The 21,536-nt window shown below is 38.0% G+C and overlaps 1 protein-coding gene across 1 annotated transcript in view; it reads right to left on the reverse strand.

Annotated features, from left to right (window-relative positions):
• Positions 1-21,536, reverse strand: part of themis (thymocyte selection associated) — a 46,830-nt gene that overhangs the window by 1,644 nt on the left and 23,650 nt on the right. Inside the window, exons 2-6 of the mRNA XM_048597207.1 lie at positions 18,353-18,511; positions 14,546-15,001; positions 11,943-12,991; positions 7,635-7,797; positions 4,027-4,173 (exon numbers count right to left, since the gene is read on the reverse strand). Coding sequence (XP_048453164.1) covers positions 4,027-4,173; positions 7,635-7,797; positions 11,943-12,991; positions 14,546-15,001; positions 18,353-18,511 — 1,974 coding nt within the window. The remainder of the gene's footprint in view (positions 1-4,026; positions 4,174-7,634; positions 7,798-11,942; positions 12,992-14,545; positions 15,002-18,352; positions 18,512-21,536) is intronic.

Below are 21,536 nucleotides of genomic sequence, written 5' to 3' on the forward strand. Positions count from 1 at the left end.
AGATTCAGGGTGCAAGGTGGGATGAGTTTAAAACAGATGCACAAGGCATGTTTTTCACATGAAGGATGGTGAGTGCCTGGAACACGCTGCCAGAGGAGGTGGTGGAAGCAGACACAATGGCAGCATTCAAGAAGCACCTGGGTGAATACATGAATAGGAAGGGAATAGGGGGATATGGATCCTGTAATTGAAGACAGTTTTAGTATGGAAGGCCAAAATGTATCACTGCGGGCTTGGAGGGCTGAAGGGCCTGTTCCTGTGCTGTATTGTTCTTTGTTTTGTGTAACAATTTCAATCCGTAGCGATCTAGGCTGCACAGTAACCACTCAGAAGACTTGGAATGAATTGTTAAACTGTTTTATCTTGATTGGAGGAACACGGAGAATAAGTGAGAAACAAATTTATTTCTTTCCATTAATACAACTTCCCTTTGTACAATGATACCATTGCAAACCTCATTTCATGTGCTGGCTTCAAGCTATGACCTTTCTCCTGCATTCCATACTTCTTGCAATCTCCCACTACAGGTAGGAGGAGGATGGGAAGGGAAATGAAACTTTAAAAGATAGGGAACACAACTCATTATTCAGAATATGTGCCCATTACCATTACTGCAATGGTGTGATTTGAACTATGCAAAGCTCCTGTCTTGGAAAGGCTTATTTAAGACAAGTTCCCAGTGAGCAATTTATCTGAACTGTTGCCAGTCAGGTTTTACAGAGCCAGTGAAAGGGAAATACAGTTCCTGTTCATGAAAGGAACTACACGGAGGGCCAGGGGAGGCAGAAATGCCCTTCCAGTACCACAAGGAAACCTTTAACCTCTAACCTCCCACTGGTAATTGAGGCTGCTTTACCACCCAGACAACCCTAATTCTATCCAAGTCCCAATAACTGACTGTATGTAGTAAATATGCTCACCTTCTGTGACCCGAACACCTCCTCTTTCCCCAAGCCCTGATCTGTTGCTTCCTTCCCCTCCTGATTGCCAGGCATCAAACCCAAACGTCTTCGTTTGTGGTCCCCTGTTGTTTTTCTACCCAGCAAGTGGCCTGTAACTTTGAGCTGCTGTCAGGAGGATCAGGAACCTCTTTTTAAAATAAGCTCCTGCTACTAAATTCAGCAGAAACCCCCGTCCTTAGCTTTGCTAGTTTTTCCCTGTGCTGGCAGCTTCTCACCAACTCATTCTCTGTCTTTTAAGAGTCATACAGCATGGAAACAGACTCATTGGTCCAACCTATCCACACTGACCACGTTCCCAAACTAAACTAGTCTCACCTGTCTGCATTTGATCTATATCCCTCCAAACTTTTCTTATTCATGTACTGATCCAAATGTCTTTTAAATATTGTAACCGTACCTGTATCTACCACTTCCTTTGGTTGTTCATTCCACACATGAACCACTCTCTGTGTAAAACCGTTGCCCCTCATTTCCTTTTTAAAACTTTCTCCTCTCACCTTAAAAATATGCCATCCCATTTTGAACTCCCCTACTCTAGGGAAAAGACCCCTGCTATTCACCCTATCTATGCCCCTCATGATTTTATAAATCTCAATAAGGTAACCCCTCAACCTCCTACACTCCAGTAAAAAAAAGTCGCAGTTTTATATCTCAAACGTTCCATTCCCAGCAACATCCCGGTAAATCTTTTCAGAACCCTCTCCAATTAAATAATGTGCTTCCTAAAGCAAAGTGACCAGAACTGCACACAGGAAGAGGCCTCACCAACATCCTGTACAATCTCAACATGACTCCCAGCTCCTATACTCAAAAGGTCTGAGCAATGAAGGCAAGTGCGCTAAACACCTTCTTAAACACCCTGTCTATCTGTGAAGCAAAATTCAAAGAATTATGTACCTGGACTTCTCAGTCTCTCTGCTCTACAACACTACAACACATTAATTGTACAACTCCTGCCCTTGTTTGCAATACCTCGCATTTATCCAAATTAAACTCCAACTGTCAGTCCTCAGTCCATTGATCCAATTGATCAAGACCCCTTTATAATCTTAGATAACCTTCTTCACTGTCCACTATACCACCAACTATGGTGTCATCCACAAACTTACGAACCATGCCTCCTACATTCTCATCCAAATCATTTATAAAATGACAAACAAAAGTGGACCCAACCCTGTGGAACATCACTGGTCACAGGCCTCCAGTTCAAAAAAAAAAACCCTCCACCACCACCCTCTATCTCCTACCATAAAGCCAATTTTGTACCCAATTGGCAAGCTCAACCTAAATCCATTTGATCTAACTTTACCAGTTTGTCTACCATGTGGAAGTTTGTCAAAGGCTTTACTAAAGTCCAAATAAACAACATCTACCGCTCTGCCATCATCAATCTTCTTGGTTACTTCATTAAAAAACTCAAACAAGGTTGTGAGACACAATTTCCCATCCACAAAGCCATGCTGACTATCCTAATCAGTGCTTGCCTCATCAAATGCATGTTAATCCTATCTTTCAGAGACATCTCCATCAACTTACCAACTACCGATGTCAGGCTCACCAGTCTATAGTTCCCAGGCTTCTCCTTACAGCCTTTCTTAAATAAAGGCACAACATTAGCCACCTTCTGGTCCTCCAGCACCTCACCCGTGATTATAGATGATATAAATATTTCTGCTAGGGTGTCCCTGCAACTTCTTCCCTAATTTCTCACAACGTCCTGGGAAACTCTTGATCAGGAATTGGAGATTTATCCACCTTTATGTTCTCTAAGACCTCCAGCACTTCCTCTTCTGTAATGCCAACTGTTTTCAAAACATCAATATTTGTTTCCCCAAATTCCTTAGTCTCCATTTCTTTCTCCACAGTAAAAACTGACATGAAATATTCATTTAGTATCTCCCCCATCTCCTGAGGTTCACAACATAGATGACCTCGTTGAGTCAATAATCCCTTTAAGGGACCCTATTCTCTCTCTCTAGTAGCTCTTTTGCTCTTAATGTACTTGTAGAAGCTCTTTGGATTGTCATAAAGATTAGTGTTCAGAATCAAGTGCCCAAAACAGTCACCTCTGTCATTTCTATTTTTGGGCTGATTTCCAAATTGTGACTATAGTTACTTACTAAGTACCTTGTACATTCCCTTCTCACAAAATGTATGCACTGATGCACAAGGCTGAACTCATGCTGTGCAACATTCATAACAAAGGTACCCAGCTGGTACATGTCTTCGCTGAAGTGGACTTTAATGAGTCCATTAATGTGTTTGTTACTAATTTGCCACAGCATGATCTCAGACCCTGAGAGCAGACAGGATGGGATGCTTTTAGCCACTGACTGCAACAACTGCTGCCCATGATGTTAGATGATTGCTCAACCTGAATAACTGCCCACCCAGCTCAATCTCCCTCATGTTAAAAGCAATAAAACTAACTTCAGCTGTATAGAACTACCGGTCACTCAAAATCACCAACTATTAGGTTAGAAGCTGAGACACTGGGCATAAATTTCTTTATGAGGGTTTCTAAGCGGGCCTTATGTTAACAGTGATTATGCACATTAGGGTTTTAGAATATTGTGCTCTGCAATTTGATGAAAGTGTAAATTGATAATGTCAAGGTGAGCAAAACAGAACCTCTGGGTTCTGAAAAACCAGGATAAGCAACTATGTATAATTTTAATATTGCTAACAAAAATGAAAACTTGATGCAATTGGATTCACTCTTGTAGTACACCAGTTTCAGAACTTGAGGGTGTGACTTGCGGCAATGAGCACTTAACAGGACATTAAATTTGTAACCTATGTTTGAAACGACAAGAGTCTTCCTTTTTTCATTGCAGAGCAAAGTATCGTTATATGAAGGTAATTGTGTCGTGATGAATCTTGGACAGCAACTTTTGGACTTTCCCGTTTTACATTCCCTTGACTGATGCTGCTGTACTATGTACACGCGATGGTAAGCATCATTAGCTTCACTATTACTCTGACAGCTAAGTTGATACAAATTATATTTCTGTTTCAAAGGCAAACTATTCATCTAATTTGAAGACAAAAGCGTTAACCTCACCTCTCTTCTTCTTGCAGTTTTTCCTGTTTTGATGGTCATTTTCGTTCAATTGCTTCCTTAAGTCTTCGACTTTATTGTCATCAATATATTCATAGTCATGTTTGTCAGACAAATCCATTTTTTCAAGATCTAAAGGAAGGCTTTTGGCTAAAGAAAAGATTTAAAGGCATGGTTTACACAAATGACTAACAAGAAAGCCAAGTCTCTTATGGTAGTAGTTGAAAAATTCACGAATATTACCATTTGATTGTTATGGCACCGCTTGGCAATTTTCTTTTAGTGCAGGCATCATAATGGAATTCAATAGCAATGATTCTCAAACTTTTTCAACAGCAAATCATTCTCCCCCCGACCCCATCTCTAGTATATTCTCGAGATTGAAAATGTCACTGTCTGTCACTCTCTCTCACACTCCTCTTTTTCTTCTTGCCTCCATTTCTGTTTCTCTTTCTCTGCCATTCTGCTTTTGTTTATCTGCTTTCTGTTTATTTTTTTGTTTCCTTCTAAAAATCGGTATCAAGGGTAGTTAAATGGAGTGGAGATACAGATTTGTTAAGAGTTTGCCTGCATGGGATATGAGGTTAATTGGTTGAATGGTTTATTCAAGTTCTTCTTTTAATTTCTATCTCTGTATAATCCCATAAGATGTAGGAGCAGAAAGTAGGCTATTGGGCCCATCAAGTCTGCTCCATCATTCAACGAAATCATGGTTGATCTGATAATCCTCAACTCCACTTATCCAGCTTTTCCCAATAACTATTGATTTCCTTGTTGATTAAAAATCCATGTACCTTAACCTTGAATATATTTAATGATCCAGCTTTGATGGCCCTCTGTGATAAAGAATTACATAGATTCACTACCCTCTCAGAGAAGAAATTACTCCTCATCTCTGTCTTAAATGTGTGGTCACTTTTATGCCTACAGGTCCTAGACTCTGCTATAAGGGGAACCAACTTCTTTGCATCTACCCTGTCAAATCATATACAAATCTTGTATGTTTCTCATTTTTCTACATTCCACTGAGTACAGGCCCAACCTACTCAACCTTTTCTCATAAGACAGTCCCTCCACCCTGGTATCAGCCTAGTGAAGCTTCTCTGGACTCCCTCCTTTGCCAATTCATATCTTTCCTTACAGAAAGGGCCCAAATCCATTCACAGTATTCCAGCTGTGGTCTGGTTAGTATCTTGTATAATTTTAGCAAAACCTCCTTACTTTTATACTCCATTCACTTTGAAATGAAGGCTAACGTTCCTTTTGCTTTCCCTATTACCTGCTAAATCTCAACATTGCATTTCTTTTCTCAGCTCGTTACATTTTTATTCTCATCCTATTCCTTCGTTTCTTTTCACATTCTCTTTTCTGCAACTTTTTGCTGGATTGGAAACTAAAATGGTGAACAGTACAAGGCTGTCAGTGAAGTTCAGGGAGCGGACCAGGACACTGATGGATGTCAGAGTGTAGAATCTAGCAGTCTATGGAAACTGAATGATCCAGCAAATGACAATTCATTTATGGGGCTAATGGAAAGTGAAGAACAGAAGGCTAGGGAAAGTTCAAGCACACAGTAAGTGGACCTTCAAAATTTTGCAGAAGGGAAACTTGGAGTTTAAATGTGCAAGTTTGCAAAACAGATGGGCACAAACTGTTTTACAAATTACTCTATCACCAACTACATCTCAATTCCTAATTAATGGTCTGAGATATAGGATTTCTTATTTTAATAGCCACTGTATATTTTTTGTGATTTATTTGATGTTATTGATAACTTGTTATCAAGTTATTTATTGTTATTCACTCACATAATCGAGCATATCCCTTTAACTCGTGGATTTATAAAAATGGATCAGAAACTTTCAAAATTAATGCAGTGCTGTATTTCTGTCAATTTGCTCGAGGAATAAAAAATACAAGCCAGGTATGTAATACATATATCTGTACATTATACAGCTCATCATCAACATGTCAGAGATATAGGTAATTAATCCACACCCCAGTAGCAGACCAGCTGAAAGTTACAAACATCTCTCCTGACACTGCCCTTACTGGCTTTGATTTCTTCTATAAAGGCAAAATATGCTGGATGCTGAAATCTGAAATAAAGACAGAAAGTGCTGAAAATACTTAACTGGTCAGGAAGTGTATTTGGAGAGACAAGCAGAGTTATGGTTTCAGGTCTATGACCTATCATTACAACTCAAAATGTCAACACCCTGCTGATGCTACCTGACCTCGTAAATGATTCAAAAAAGGCTGTGCCACCTAACAACCATGAAAGGTTCACATTGAGCATGTGCAAAGTTCTGCACATGCACACTTTGTGAAATGTTCTGCCAGTAAAATCATGGCGCCACCCAAGTAAGCCAATAAATATGAGCGGAACGGAGTGATGTCACTGGCAGGCCACTGTGCGTGCATGTTTTGCATATACATACTGACAGTGTCTTTGGGGTTTTCAGTAGACGTTCTTGTCTCAAATTTCTGCTTATATTTCTAGCTGCTTTGATTCTGGTTCATTCATTCAGATTTGGAGAGACAAAATCGATAATTCAGTATTTCATTGGTTCATGAGCTTTCTATCTGGGCAAATGAGCCAGATTTTATAGAAATTATGTTTGCTTGTTTCTGCAATCAGCATTGAACCAAGGTCAAAATTCAGGGAATCTTAGATCATTTCATCTCACTATTTCCCACCTAAATATGATTCCCAATCCCAACAGAACTCTGGGGTCCACTGTACACTTTGGCAATCACTGGCCTTGAAAGCCCTGGCTAATGAGCATCATAACATTTGCTGCTGGAGAACAAGCAGTAAACCATACAGCATAGTAACACAATCACTGAGAAAGGTGGCAGGGTCATACAAGGGAATAATTACAAGTAACAATGACATAGGGAAATGTTAATATCATGTTTAGCAGACATGCAGCACACATTATTATATTGCTACACAGAAGCAGAGCACAATTATAGGTTACATAATGCAACAATCTCAATATGTTGCTCATCATATGCACTACAGCAGCTTCAGACTTCAGCTAAATAATTAAAAAAGAATGTTTTGTGCAAGTCCTCATTGTTACATACAGTACCTACACATGCAAAGATACACAAATATTTTTATAAAATTGTATCAGGAATCAATGTGTCACTCACAAATTCAACTGAATACCTTAGCTAACTATTAGAACTCAAAATGCTGGATGAACCCGAGTGATTTCTTTCACCAGTATCAGGCATATTCTCATTTTATGATCAAAATAAATGCCAATTTCACTGCTTGGAGAATCAACACTTATATATAGATCAGTAGCTCACTGAGTTCATTCTTTCTGAAACTGAATTTGGGAACTTCTGATTTATCTTCAAATTCATCTAACCCAAACTGGTCACAGCTGGTAACTGCAGTTTAATTTAATAAATATGGTTTAAATTTAAAACCATGGCCTTGTCTTGAAAGAAGATCAGTTGCTTTGTAAGGAAGCCTAAAACAGAATCCGAATACTGGATGTGAATTCATCTGATAGTGTGCATCCCTCAAATTATACCAACACATTCTGACTTTTGACTCCTGAAAGTGCAGGTGCAATTCACATATTACATACCTTTCAGCAATACCGTGTCTGCTTCTGGTGAAACGTAGTCTGTTCTTTCTTTCAAGTGGTCTGTAATTGTTACACTTTGAAGAATATTTTCTGGCTTTGCAGTAATGTTAGGGATGTACTTCTGAGATTTAGCTTTGCTTCTTGGCATTTCCATTGGTGAATGCTAATTTAAAAATAAAAGACAGTGGTAAGCTGTACCAAAAAAACCCCACAGAATATTATAACACTGAATAATCATGATGTAGAGGTGCTGGTTTTGGACTGGGGTGGACAAAGCAGAAATCACATGACACTGGGTAAGAGTCCAACATGTTTATTTGAAAACACAAGGGTAAGGCTCCAAAAGCTTGTGTTTCCAAATCAACCTGTTGGAATATAACCTGGTGTTGTGTGGTTTCTGACTGAATAATCGTGTAATCTATAAGTAATGATTTGAAAACTACATGTTAGTTAAATCATGTCTTTCAATGCTCTCTTTGCACCCTGTTGAGTTCCTCCACCTTCATCCAACAGGATGTTCATTTTCTCATTAGTACTGTCTTCAGTAAACTTTACTAGGCTCCCTGTTCTCTAAAGCATCAACTTAAAAATCCTTTTCCTCATTTACAAATCCATCCATGATGTCTCCCTTCTCTACCTTTGCAATATTCTGAAGCTTCATATCTCAGCCTGTGTACTTCAACCCAAGTATGGCCTTCTGTGCATTCTTGTCCTTCATTTCATCAGTAATGGGAGAAACTGCTGTCTCAACCAATTACCTGGAGGTCCCTCAAAAAATCTTGATTTTCTCCCCTTTAAAAACTGCTTTAAAACACATTTTTGAATGATGGTTCTAAAAAACAAAGGTCAAAGCGAACCATTTGATTGGCACCCCATTTACTACCTTAAGCATTCACTCCCTCCACTACTGACACACACAATGCACTACAGCAATTTATCAAGGATCACTGAACAGCACCTTCCAAACTCTCAAATCCTATCACCTACAAGCACAAGGGCAGCAGATGCATTGAATCACACCATATCCTGCAAGTTCCCCTCCATGTCATATACCATCCTGACTTGGAACTAGATTGTCATTCTTTCATTGCTGCAGGGACAAAATCTTGGAACTCCCTCCCTAACACCACTGTCACATCTCTAGACTTGTAGCAGTTCAAGAAGGCAGCTCACCTATTTCTCAACAGCACTTAGGGATGGACAATAGATGTTAGCCTAACCAGTGAAGCCTGCATCCCATGAATGAACGCTTTTGTAAAATTCCATTCATGTCTTGATGTAATTTTCTCTCCTTTTTAATCTATTAACATGCAATCATTTTGGTCTTGTATAGCTTACAAGTATTATTAACTTTGTCTTTATAAATGCACTAAAATTTCATACCTCATTCATGTCTTGGTAAGTTAAAAAATCTCATTTTAAGAAACTGGATTAAAAGGTTTTAGAGAATATGAGATAAAGGTTTAAACCCAGACTGGACTGAAAGATTATAGTCTTATTATTTTTCTTTTTGTCTGACAGTTGCGTGAAATACATTTGTGTCATGAATCCAGCTACTCAATCAGCATGTGAACAGAATATAAAAGTGCCATATTTCAGCACAAATTGCCAGGCTAAGAGGTTGCATTAACAGTTGGAATTTTGAGAATTGACTTAAAGTAAATACTGTTTGAAGTCACAGGCTACACAATGTATAACTAGCTACAAGTTCACATTAGATTTGTTTAGAAATTAGGGATAGTAGGATTGTTAAAGTGCCAGATAAATAATTTTAAATAAAATTATTAATTACATTATACTGGATAGCATTACTTTAATCTGTTTGTTGGAGAGGTATAGGTGCACCGTTACTACATATTTGGCTATGTTTTATGCAACATAGGATTGATAGGGCCTGATATTGAATGCAAAAATCTTCAAAAGTGCCACAATTCCTCAACTTCCATCAAAATTTTCAATACTGTATTTTCATCAAAAATGCATGTTTTTTTTTCAGTTGAGCTTGAATTAGTTGATGATGGTCAATAACAAGGGGGCATGGTTTTAAGGTAAAAGGCAGGAGATTCAGAGGGATTTGTAGGCAAAGGTTTTCACCCAGAGGGTGGCTGGTATCTGGAATGTACTGGTGGGAAGGTAGTTGAGGTGAGAATGCTCACAACCTTCAAAAATTACTTGGATGACCACTTGAAATATCATAACATTCAAGGTCAAGTGCTGGAAAGTGGGACTAGTGTAGATTTAGAGTAGTGTTTTGTCGATTCAGACTTGATGGACCCTTGGCATTTCCTGTACTGTATGATTCTTTGATTCTATAAATGGATCTGGATGGGGTGGAGGTGCGGTGACCAGACAGCAAGGTGAAGACTGGAGACCCTATTGCCTGACTGCATTCTGACTTAGTTCTGAGTAGGAAAACTTGATAATGCCTTCCCACCTGGAGGCTAATTGCAGCCATTAAAGTCTGGCATGGGGTGGTAGAAGCACCCTGTTCCACTAGAGGGATCCAGCAGCAGCAACAGAGGAACCTGCAGGGAAACTGCCCCCTTCCTACTCCCCTCAACATCACCTTCTCAGAGGTAACTAACGTCAGGCAATGAAGGGTCTAGGCCTGAAACGTCAGCCTTTTTGCTCCTATGATGCTGCTTGGCCTGCTGTGTTCATCCAGCTCTGCACCTTGTTGTCTCGGATTCTCCAGCATCTGCAGTTCTTACTATCTCAGGCAATAAATGCTGGCCAGCCAGCAATACCCACATCCCACGAGTGAATAAAAAAAATCATTTAATTCAATTAAATCTCCCTTTTGGGTCCTGATGCAACCTCTCCAAATACCTTTTCCTTTTGCTCCATCATTGATACCTGGTCTAAGCTGAATTGTAATACCAGCTGTAGCCACCACTACTGGTGGCACTGTTGATAATAGAGCACTGCTGGCTTCTGCCACCCCACAACAGGGTTTCCAGGGTGAAATTCTCCTTACAGGAGTTGGAAATGCAACGACAGGTGAGCACCTGATTCAATCCCATCAGACATCCAGAAAATGACCATGGTGAGGTTCTAACTGGTTCCAAATTGAGGATGGGCTCCCCTCACCCCCGAACTAACCATTCAATTCTGCCCTATGTAATTGCATTATGCTTTGTTCTTAGTACAGCTTAATATATTAAAAGCTATATAATTATTTAAGAAATGGGAGCGTGTTCTTCACATATTTTATAAATATAGTAACTGCAATATAAAATATTGTCACACTAAAACAATTTATTTCTGGCTTCTTGAACTAAAGAAAAAAAACCAAATACCAGCAAATACCAAAAAATATCCTCCACACAACACTTTCGATTCAACACATGTTTTATAAGCTTTCCAAAGACAATCTTGTGTTTGAGTTACGATTTCAACTATCATCCCCACAACCGTAAATTGTCCTCCCTCCCTACTGAACACATTGCTAGGTATGTTCCACAAACCCTCCTCTACTTTACCCAAGTAACAATTACTCAAGCTTTGACTTCTGCAAGAAAACAGAAATTCTCTGCAGCTATAGGCCAGATGGTTCCCCCAGCCTGTTCACCATTCAGTAACATGATGGCTGAACTTTCCTGCTTTATCCTTGTGTCCTGCAATTCCCTTCATGTCCAAAATAAAATCAATCCCAGTCTGAATATACTCTTTGATCAAGTTTCCATACATCACTAGGGTAGAGAAATCCAAAGATTTACATCACTCTTAGTGAAAAAAAAATCTTTATCTCAGTCCTAAATTACCTCCTCCTGACCTTGAGACTATGACTCCTGCTTCCAAACGCTACAGTCTGGGGAATCATCCTCTCACATCTATCCTGTCAACTCCTCTGAGAATTTTACACCTTTCACTGAGATAAAGCTACTCAACAGGTGGGTGAGGGATGAGGCGGTAAAGACCCTCCTTGCCCCATAGCTGGCCAAATACACTTCCAAAATCATTTTTCTGAGTAGAAATCCAGAATAATTACTGAGCTTTGCTTCTCCTGAGAAACAAGACTCTCAGACCGTGGTACTTTCATTATCATTCTGCCCTGACTCACCCCTTGGGATCTTTCTACTCTGTACGTCTCAACTACATAATTAACAGACTTTCTCAGCCAAGCTGTTTTTTCTAATGGCCTTCTGTGGAAAGACACTGGCACACCAACATGACGTACTCCACTCCAGTCATTTTAAAGGTTTGGATTTTCATTGCTTTTGCTTTTAAATGGAAGTGACTGCTTCGTGTAAACAATTTTAAATCCTCAATATTGCTGTCCCTCTTTGATAGGAAGAATTGCCTTACCTTTGGAGACTTATGGGGGTTCAGTTTTCGAGGTTGAGGTGGATACAGCCTCAATGTTTTTGTTGATGATATAGGTGACTGAGGTTTCTTTGGAGGACGGGGAGGAGGATGCAATGTGGAATTTTCATATCTCCGCATCATGTAATACAAGTCTTCGCTGATCTCTTCGACAATGGTTTTCGGAGTAGAACATGGAACATTTACTGCTGGCTCCTGTAACACTTGTACAGACAGATTTACTCTGTGAACTGGAATTTTGAAACATTCTGATGGATTGTCCAGCATGCTCACCAGTAAGCATGGATCCACAATTTCTTCCTCAATTCGTAATGAAGGCAAGGCTGCCAAATTGTCATTGATTGACAAATCTCTTACGGATACTTTAACATTAAAGGGAAGGCTAAAATGTTCGCAAATGTCAGAAATATTGTATTGCTTTTTATCATGGATGACTTCAACAAAGCTTCCTTCCATGTATGTAGGAAGAAGGACTTGTTCATAGTCTTTTCCCACAATTTTTTCACAAGCCAGTGCTTCAACTATCCGTTTATCTCCTTCACAGCTGACTTCAATGCTCTGGCATTGATAAACGAGAAATTGGTCACCCACTTCCACAGGTGAAAACTCTGCATAATCAGATTCAAACATCTTTGTTGCAATAACATGCAAGTGGTCATTGCTGTTTATAGCAAGCTTCAGATCATACACTGTAGGGAACTCTCTCGGTCTTCTTTTGAATCGTCCTTTGTAGGTTTTAGGAATTAAAAAGTGCTTTTTATTCAAATCGCTCCTGTTCTCAGATGCAATCGCTTTCTTGGCAAAGTGTTTCTCGTGAATAACTATTACTCTTCCTGCTTTCAGGGAATTGTAAATGTGCTGGTGGTCAGGGCACTCAATTATTTCAGCCAACATGGGGAAGTCTTCATCTGGTCTTTTAAAAACGTCAATTAATGACAGAGGCTGTACAAAGGAGTTAACATCATAAAGTTCTGTCACATCTACAACCTCTACATCAAGGTTAGATGGTATGTGTACAATTTCCTTTCGGACTGAAGGAAATAATTAAGAGAAAAAAAATCAGTTTTTCATCTTCACTGAAACACACAAGATTATTTGTCACATTTTGGATTCAAGAAGTGCATTCTAGAAGCCACATTTTAATTACACCCTTCCCAACACCTCTATTTTCTTTCTCTGAAACATGCAGCAGAAGCCAAATGGACAACTGCTGATGCTGGCAGATGCACAACAACAATGCAAAGGTTTTCCAAAGCAACACTTCCCTTGCCCACTAAATACCTTTCCACTTTTAAAATACAACTAATAGAATAAAAACAGAACCACAGGTATTGAACTTGAGCATTGCCACTTCAAAACATTGATACTCCCCTGCATAACTACTGGTTACTTTGTTGTTCTTTATTCAGCTTCACTTTTTCTCTCTTTCTACACATAGTTTCTACAATTGCTGAAAATCTTTTATGGTAGCAAGTGACAGATGTGTGAATCATAAGATAAAAATGGGGATAAAATGTGATATTTGTGCCCTGACACTGGTGGGAAATAAATGACCTTAAAACAAAATGGTCACATGTGGAACAACTTGTCAAATTCTACTTAGCTGCTCTGTGCAGCCACGGTGTTACATTTAATCTACAATTTCTTCCTGCAATTTTCCTGCTTTCCAAAGCGAGAATCATTGCAACACTAATCTTATTCTTTTGACTCATCTTTACATAAATAAATCACAGATCTAGATATCAAATATACATTTATTGAACTTTCAACGTCTGCATCTCCAAGTTAACACAAGGATGCAGGTTTGCCTGCGGGAACTTGAGGAATTACTCCTATACTTGTACCAGACAAAAAGTTACAGCACGTCTGTGAGCATAATCCTGAACTTCTGCTCCTAGTGGGTACTGCTTTGAGTTCAGAGTACAAAGCATAGAAAGTAGTTACCCATTCACAAATGAACCAGTAACTGGGAATTACTGAAGATCCAAAGATCATGCAAGGTCAAGCAAGCTCATGCGTAGATTGTAGGTTTATTTGAAAACGGGTTCAGATAAATCAAGATTCATATAGGTGACCAGAATGAGCTGTGCACCATTTAAATTTTTAAAAATTTATTAAGTTGCATTTGTTAGATGACCCAAAATCTATATGTGGGGGAAGGATCTCAGCAAAGCACTTATGAAATTCTACAAATTTTTAATGCTTGCCTGATTAGTAATTACCTTCTTTTAAATTGAGAATGGAAACAGCAGAGATTCCACTAACTTTGTCCATCTTAAATGTCTACACTGTTCTTTTTGTCGAGAGCAGATTTTAGATTTTGCTTGGACACTCCATCCTACATTACAACTGACCTTTGTTATAGCAAGTGTTCACTTATGATTTTGTAACAGAATGACTGTGATAAACCACTAACAAATTGGTCAGTATTTTCCTTTTTCTCATTCTTAACCCACATTTTCTGTCTGTTCATCATACTGATCTCTAAATTGCAGGGGGGCAAGTGCAAAAGCAGAAAATCTCCAACCATTTGTTTGACATAATAACTAGAAGATAATGGACAAAAAATACAAAGTTTTGCTTACATTTCATCACTGCTTGTATTTCATACACAGGCACCAGGCTCAGGTCATTTTGAAGATACTCATTATAAGGATTTGGTTCCCAAGCAATTAATGTTTTTGCTAGCTTCACAACTCGCCTCCGGTGTTTAGGCAACTTCCATTCTATAATCTCCTTCAGTGTATAAAACTGGTCATCTTCGCATTCGTAAAATGTTCCTTCATATGACAATGGAAGCCTTACTGTCTCATTTTTATCTCCTCTGTTAACAGTACAAATCACATACTGCTCTCCATCCACTTCGGCCAGAGAGTTTATCACTATATGTTCGTGTTCGCTTATTAAGATGTCATCCACCTGAATATCCACATTGCTGCAAAAGTGAGGGTGGCCCAAACGGTTATGCCCAATTCGTACTGACTTTGTAATATCACCAATACAACCATAGGGGCATGGGTCAGCAAGAACCTTGAAGAAACCTGATGCAAGAATCATTCAAAGTTAAATGTTACATGTTAACTTTTATATCCAAAAGCATGGTATAACTGAAATGATTTATGAGTTTCTTTCCTTCACGTGCATTAGATGTTGCAGCAAACATATATAGATGATCTCACATATTGGTGCAACTTTGCTTGAATTTCCATGTAGACCCAGATCAGATCAGATCAATGTAATGGGTATTAATTACGATTTGAAGCAAAATTTAAAACACTACTGTTATGCATAAATTGTTGCTATATTAAACATACCAATTTTGAATTCATTATTTTAGTTGTTCACTAATTATAGATTACAGCCAAAACATTTTAAGACATTGTGTAAACTAAATCATCATTCGCATCATACTAATCATTGTTGCATGCCCAAATATTTGCACAACAGTCCAAATGCAGACTTTGACAGCATTTTTATGATTCTGAATGTTATACATCTTGTTATAAAATCAGTACAATTGAATTCAAGTTTTTCTGTGCAAGTTGCACTTCATTCAACAAACTACATTTACCAACATTTTTCTCATAGTTAGAGCAGAAGTGGGGTTTTAGAAATGTTTCACAATCACTTTTTTTTGTGGAAATAGTATGTAATAGTATATGGGATACTGACTTCTTTTTGTCTAAAATGTGATGTACTTGCTCATATACATGTGCAAATTACACCAAATTTACTTAATCTGGTAAAACATCCCAAAATGCTTCTTGAGGTCTTATCAAACAAAAATTTACAGAGTCATAAAAGGAAAACATGATTAAAAGCTTAACCAGAAGCATCTTAAGACCAGAATGAGGTGTCAGCAGTTAAATGATTAAACCTGGGGAGGAATAAAGGACCAAACTGGAACATTGCAGGTATCCTAGGGTGTTGTGGAGTTGGAGGAGGTCACCAAGGGAGGATTGTTTAGGCTATGCAGGGATTGGAAAACAAATGTAAGAAAACTGAAGTCTTGCAAACCAAGAGTTGACGAAAGTCAGGAGACAAAGGGTGACAAGTGAAAAGGACTAGTTAATTTCAGTGTACAGTACAGGAGTGGAGATTAGCCATTTTCAGTCAAAATGTTGTGTCAAGTGAGATTCTTGGTGCCCAGTCTGCCATGGTTCGGAGGTGTTAACATGTAGGAGACAGTGACATTGTATCAGAAGGTTCGGGATGGTGTTGGAAAATGACATGCTACAATCTAGAGTAAGAAAAATCAATCGGCAGACAACTGACTTTAAGGGGATAGAACAGAGCTGACTGAAGAGTAGGGTTTACCAAAACAAGAGGTTTTAATGAAAAAGAGGAGCCAAATGATGGGCCACTTTCAAACAGCAGGTGATTCAGTTACAGTTGAAGTATATTCCCTATCAGGGAAATGGTAGGACGAACAAATCCAGAGTTCTCCAGATGATATAAAAGGTAGGTGCAATTGGGAATCAACAGGAATCCCAAAGGTTTGAGGGAGTGGGGCTGGAGGTGTGAAAAAGCAAATAAGAGAAACAAAGAGTAACAATGAAAGGATGAGCAGCTAATACAAAGGGAAATTCCAAACTCTTCTATAGGCATATAAAGAGTAAGAGAGTGGTTAGAGGAAGAATAGGGATGATCAGAGACCTAAAAGGGAATTTACAAATGAAGAAAGGCACATAGCTGATGTTTTAAATGAATGCTTTGCAGTTGTCTTTATAAAAGTGGAGGATGCTATCCAGACCATGGTGACAGATGGAGAAAGTCTGTCACTATAGGAGTTCAAAAGTAATAAGGAAGAAGCCTTGGATAGAATATTGGCACTTAATGTAGACAAGGCACTAGGGATTGGATAATATGCATCAAAGGATTTGGAAGGAAGTAGAAATTACAGCAACAGTGACCATAATTTTTCAATCTTCCCCTGACTCAGAGAAAGTGCCAGAAAACTGGAGAATTGCAAACATTACAGCCTAGTTCAAGAAAAGTTGTAAGGATAACTCCGGCAATTACAGACCAGTTAGTTTAACTTTGATGGAGGGGAATTTTCTAGCAACAATTATTAGTTATAGAATTAGTAATCACATGGGAAAAAAAGTGGGTTGGTTTGGAAGAGTCAGCATGGATTTCTAAAGAGGAAATTGCGTTTAAGTAATTTGCTGGAGATTTTTGAAGAGGTAACAGAAATAGTGAATGAGGGTAAAGCTGTTGATGTAGTACACATGGATTTCCAGAAGGCATTTGATACAGTGGCCACACAAAAGACTTGCTGACACTTATAGGTCATGGAATAAAAGGGACAGTAGCAATGCAGATACACACTTGGCTGTATGATAGGAAACAGAAAATAATGGTCAACGGATTGTTTTTGGACTGGAGGAAGGTTTGTAGTGGAGTTGACCAGGGTCATTATTGGGACCCTTGCTTTCCTGATGTATTTGGATCTTGGTTGGCAGGGGACAATTTCAAAGTTTCCAGATGACACTAAACTTGGAAGAACTATAAACTGAGAAGAGGACAGTACAGAACTCCAAAAGGAGTTGGTGGACTGGGTGGATAGGTGGCAGTGATGTACTTTGGTTGGAAGAACACTGAAATATAAAATAAAAACAGTGAAATAAATCAAAATAAACAGTAAAAATACTGAAAGAGTATAAAATAAGGGGTACAGTTCTAAAGGGGTGCAGGGGCAGAGGGACCTGGATGTTTATTTGCAAGGATCATTGAAGGTGGCAGGGCAGATGGAGACAGCAGTGAATAAAGCATACAGCGTTCTTGGCATTAGTGATAGCAGCATAAAGCACAAGTGCGAGGAGGTGATATTGAACTTGTACAAGACACTTGTTAGAACTCAACTAGAGCATTGGGTACAGTTGTGGGTGCCGAATTATAGGAAAGATATGAATGCATTGGAGAGAGTGCAGAAGCAACTTAATGTGATGGTTCCAGGTATAAGAAATGTCACTTATGAGGACAGATTGATGAAAATGGGACATTTCTTCTTGGAAAGAAGAAGACTGCGAGAAAATCTACTTCATGTTTACAAATCATGAGCAGGCTAGACAGTGTAGTTGGTGGAAGTGGTTTCCAATTGTAAATGGAACAAGAATGCAGGGCATAGATTTAAAGTGGTGTGCAAAAGAAGCCAGGATGATGTGAGAAAAAGCTTTTTCACTCAGAAAGTAGTAATGGATTGCACTTCCACTTAAGGCTTGAGCAGAAAATCACAAAAAGTTTCTCAATGCTGAGATACAGATTTTTTTTATTTTCTACATATTTTCCCATCTTTCTCACCATTGCTCACACCACACCAGGAAGGGGAAAAATCCACCCATAGAATTTTGGAGGTGACCATAAAATATACAAGTGAAATACAAAAATACCTGGGTAGTCCAGTGGTAACTCCACGGTATTTGTGAAATCATTGCTTTCAGTACCATCACAACTTTCTACATTAATTTTTGCGATTTTGAAACCAATGACTTTAATTACTTCTCCAGTAGCCAGGCAACACTCATGTCCATGCATTTCATATACAGAACCTAGGAAAACATTTTCCAGAATTATTTTCAAAACTTTTGACTCATTAAAGTGTGCTTACAGAATCTTGGAAATGGAAGAAATTGGTTTGGATATGTTGTTTAAAGATTCTGAATCAGCATAAAAGTAGGAAATGGACTTCATGTAAATATAAACATTATTGAATAAAACAAAATGCTGATATTAATTATGGGGAAATAACATCTCTGGCTAGCAATTAAAAACTTACAATATCAGACTGAACTATGATATTGCAAATAGGCCATTACATTTTAATTTTACACCGCTCATAAAAATAAATCATGTATATTATGACAGAATAAATCACATTTTTTCCAAAACTCAATTTTAGAATTTTAAAAATGTGAACAAAGGTGGCTTTACCTCCAGAAATAAAGTGCAAAAATACTAATATTCTATAATGTAATGTATTACAATAATTCTAGTAAAAATCGTTTCCAGGCAGTTCTTGCATTAGTAGGTCATTATTGTAGTAGCACAGATAAATGTTTCACATTGCGACAACACAGAAATCCTGATGCAGCTGACTTTCAGGAATTACCTAGCACTTGGAACCTTCTAGAAAAAATCTCTTAGAAAAGTTAGAGTTGTAGATTTCATAAGGTTCCAAATGACTTGAGTTAATAGCAACCCGCAAAAGGTAAGACAATTAAAACTTGCTCTAAATGTGGCTGACTATTAATCTCCCCCACCCAATTAACGCACCATTGATATCCCCCAAATCTTACATGGATACCTAATCCACCACCCTGGACCCCAGCACCCACATCCTGAAAACTCTTACCTGGACATTCCCTACTAACCTCACAGCCACCTGAACATTCCTGACCCTCCAAAAGTATGTGGTTTTTTAATATCCAATCAGGGTCAGAATTCAGGCCATATTTCAAGAATCATTTTATGTAATCTTCCAAGGTTGACTGTAATGAAATACATAGAAGAACTGGTAATTCAAAACAGAATTTCTTTCGTAGCATCTATCTTATTCGCACAGTAGGCAACCTTGAAGCTAATATGCAAAAGTTTAATTTAAATTTCAAACTGAATTTAAATTAAGATTCCGAACGATTTACCATTTTGGCCAGATTATGTTGTGCATTCTGTGCAACACAAAGGGCAGTTCAAGTTATATTGAAGTTCATAAAGGAACAGTTGTGTTTCTAAGAAAAGATTTTGGCTTTTCTGTACCTTTCAGTTTCTCTTTGCCTTTTTAAAAAAAATTGCTTGTTTTTAAGTAGTCTTGAGAACATTTCACTTGTATGGCATGGTAATTGTTAAAAATCCACTTAACCATACGTAGTTCATCCATCTTGACTGGCTTCAAACTCCTTCCACTGCAGCATCAATTTATTGTTAAGTAATTGCAGGGTTTTTACCTCCATTACTCTACCAAAAACTCTTAATGTATAACATTTGTCACTTAGTAAAATTATCTGCCCTATTGACTACACAGCAAGTGTTCTCAATGTACATTACTAATAATGCCCTACATACCTGAAAGCAAGGAACACATCTGTAAACAACATCATGGTCATAAAGCTAACATAGCCTTTTAAAAAGGCAAAGAGAAACTGAAAGGTACAGAAAAGCCAAAATCTTTTCTTAGAAACACAACTGTTCCTTTATGAACTTCAATATAACTCGAACTGCCCTTTGTGTTGCACAGAATGCACAACATAATCTAGTCATAATGGTAAATTGTTCCGAATCTTAATTTAAATTCAGTTTGATATTTAAATTAAACTCTTGCATATTAGCTTCAAGATTGCCTACTGTGCGAATAAGATAGATGCTACGAAAGAAATTCTGTTTTGAATTACCAGTTCTTCTATGTATTTCATTACAGTCAACCTTGGAAGATTACATAAAATGATTCTTGAAATATGGCCTGAATTCTGACCCTGATTGGATATTAAAAAACCACATACTTTTGGAGGGTCAGGAATGTTCAGGTGGCTGTGAGGTTAGTAGGGAATGTCCAGGTAGGGGTTGGTACAATTATCATTTTAGCCGTGCCATTATAGAGGAAAGATTGCTCAACAAGACCAGACGTTTCCCTACGAAGAAGGGTGATACGGAGTTATCTTACGTTGCTCTTAAATACCTTACAATTGATTTCACAGTTGTGTTTCTGCACGTAGTAGAAAGTCTCCTTGGAATGTTGCACAGTAACACAGGAGAAACCAGTTAAGTCTTAGGTCTTCTCAATGATCTGTTTGTTTCATCTCAGTATGTATGCTTACCAAATAAAATGGCATTTCAATAACAAATCATTCTGGTGCACACAATTAGATGTCAGCAATGTATAAAGAATACATAAAGCACAGTTTATCTTTTCTACATGTTTGGTTAAAAATGCTTACAATCTCCTTCCCACAAACTACAAGAATTATAAAATTAGAAGTGGCTTGAGTTCCTCTTGAATTGTTGCATCCATTTTACAATTGCTGTTACAACAGTCATTACCTGGTGATAATAATTCAAGGCAAACTATCTAACTTTGATGAGGCACACAGGATAAACTGCAAAATTGCAGAAAAAGAAAAGTGCACAATGTACTTGAAAATATTTGTTAGCTCGTATAAAGCTCTCTGCTAATAAGCTTGTAAATTACACAAGTTATTTTCTGCAGTCACGTACTGTAGATAATTTACTTCTGTGTATAAGGCATCAAACAGAAATCTAGAAAATTTTCTGTAGTTTTCACATAATTACTCAAACAGGAGAGTGAAGTAAGGCTTGATGCAATTAGTTAAACTTGAACATTTTTTTAATAGACTTTAAAAGAATATATAACCTCACATAGAAATTGCTAATTGCAGTAGAAATGCAACAAACATTATCCCCCATTAGCTGGATTCACAACCATTTGTCTAATCACGCTGAAATTTTGTACCATAAGGTGTTTAAAAGTGAAGATTGATAAAGTTGCAGCAAGTGTAAACTTCATATTTTTATCATATCTACCAACAATTAAAAACCGAGAGAATTAAACCATACTTTTAT

Source organism: Rhincodon typus, chromosome 5, assembly GCF_021869965.1.
Source record: "Rhincodon typus isolate 14 chromosome 5, sRhiTyp1.1, whole genome shotgun sequence".
NCBI lineage: Eukaryota > Metazoa > Chordata > Chondrichthyes > Orectolobiformes > Rhincodontidae > Rhincodon > Rhincodon typus.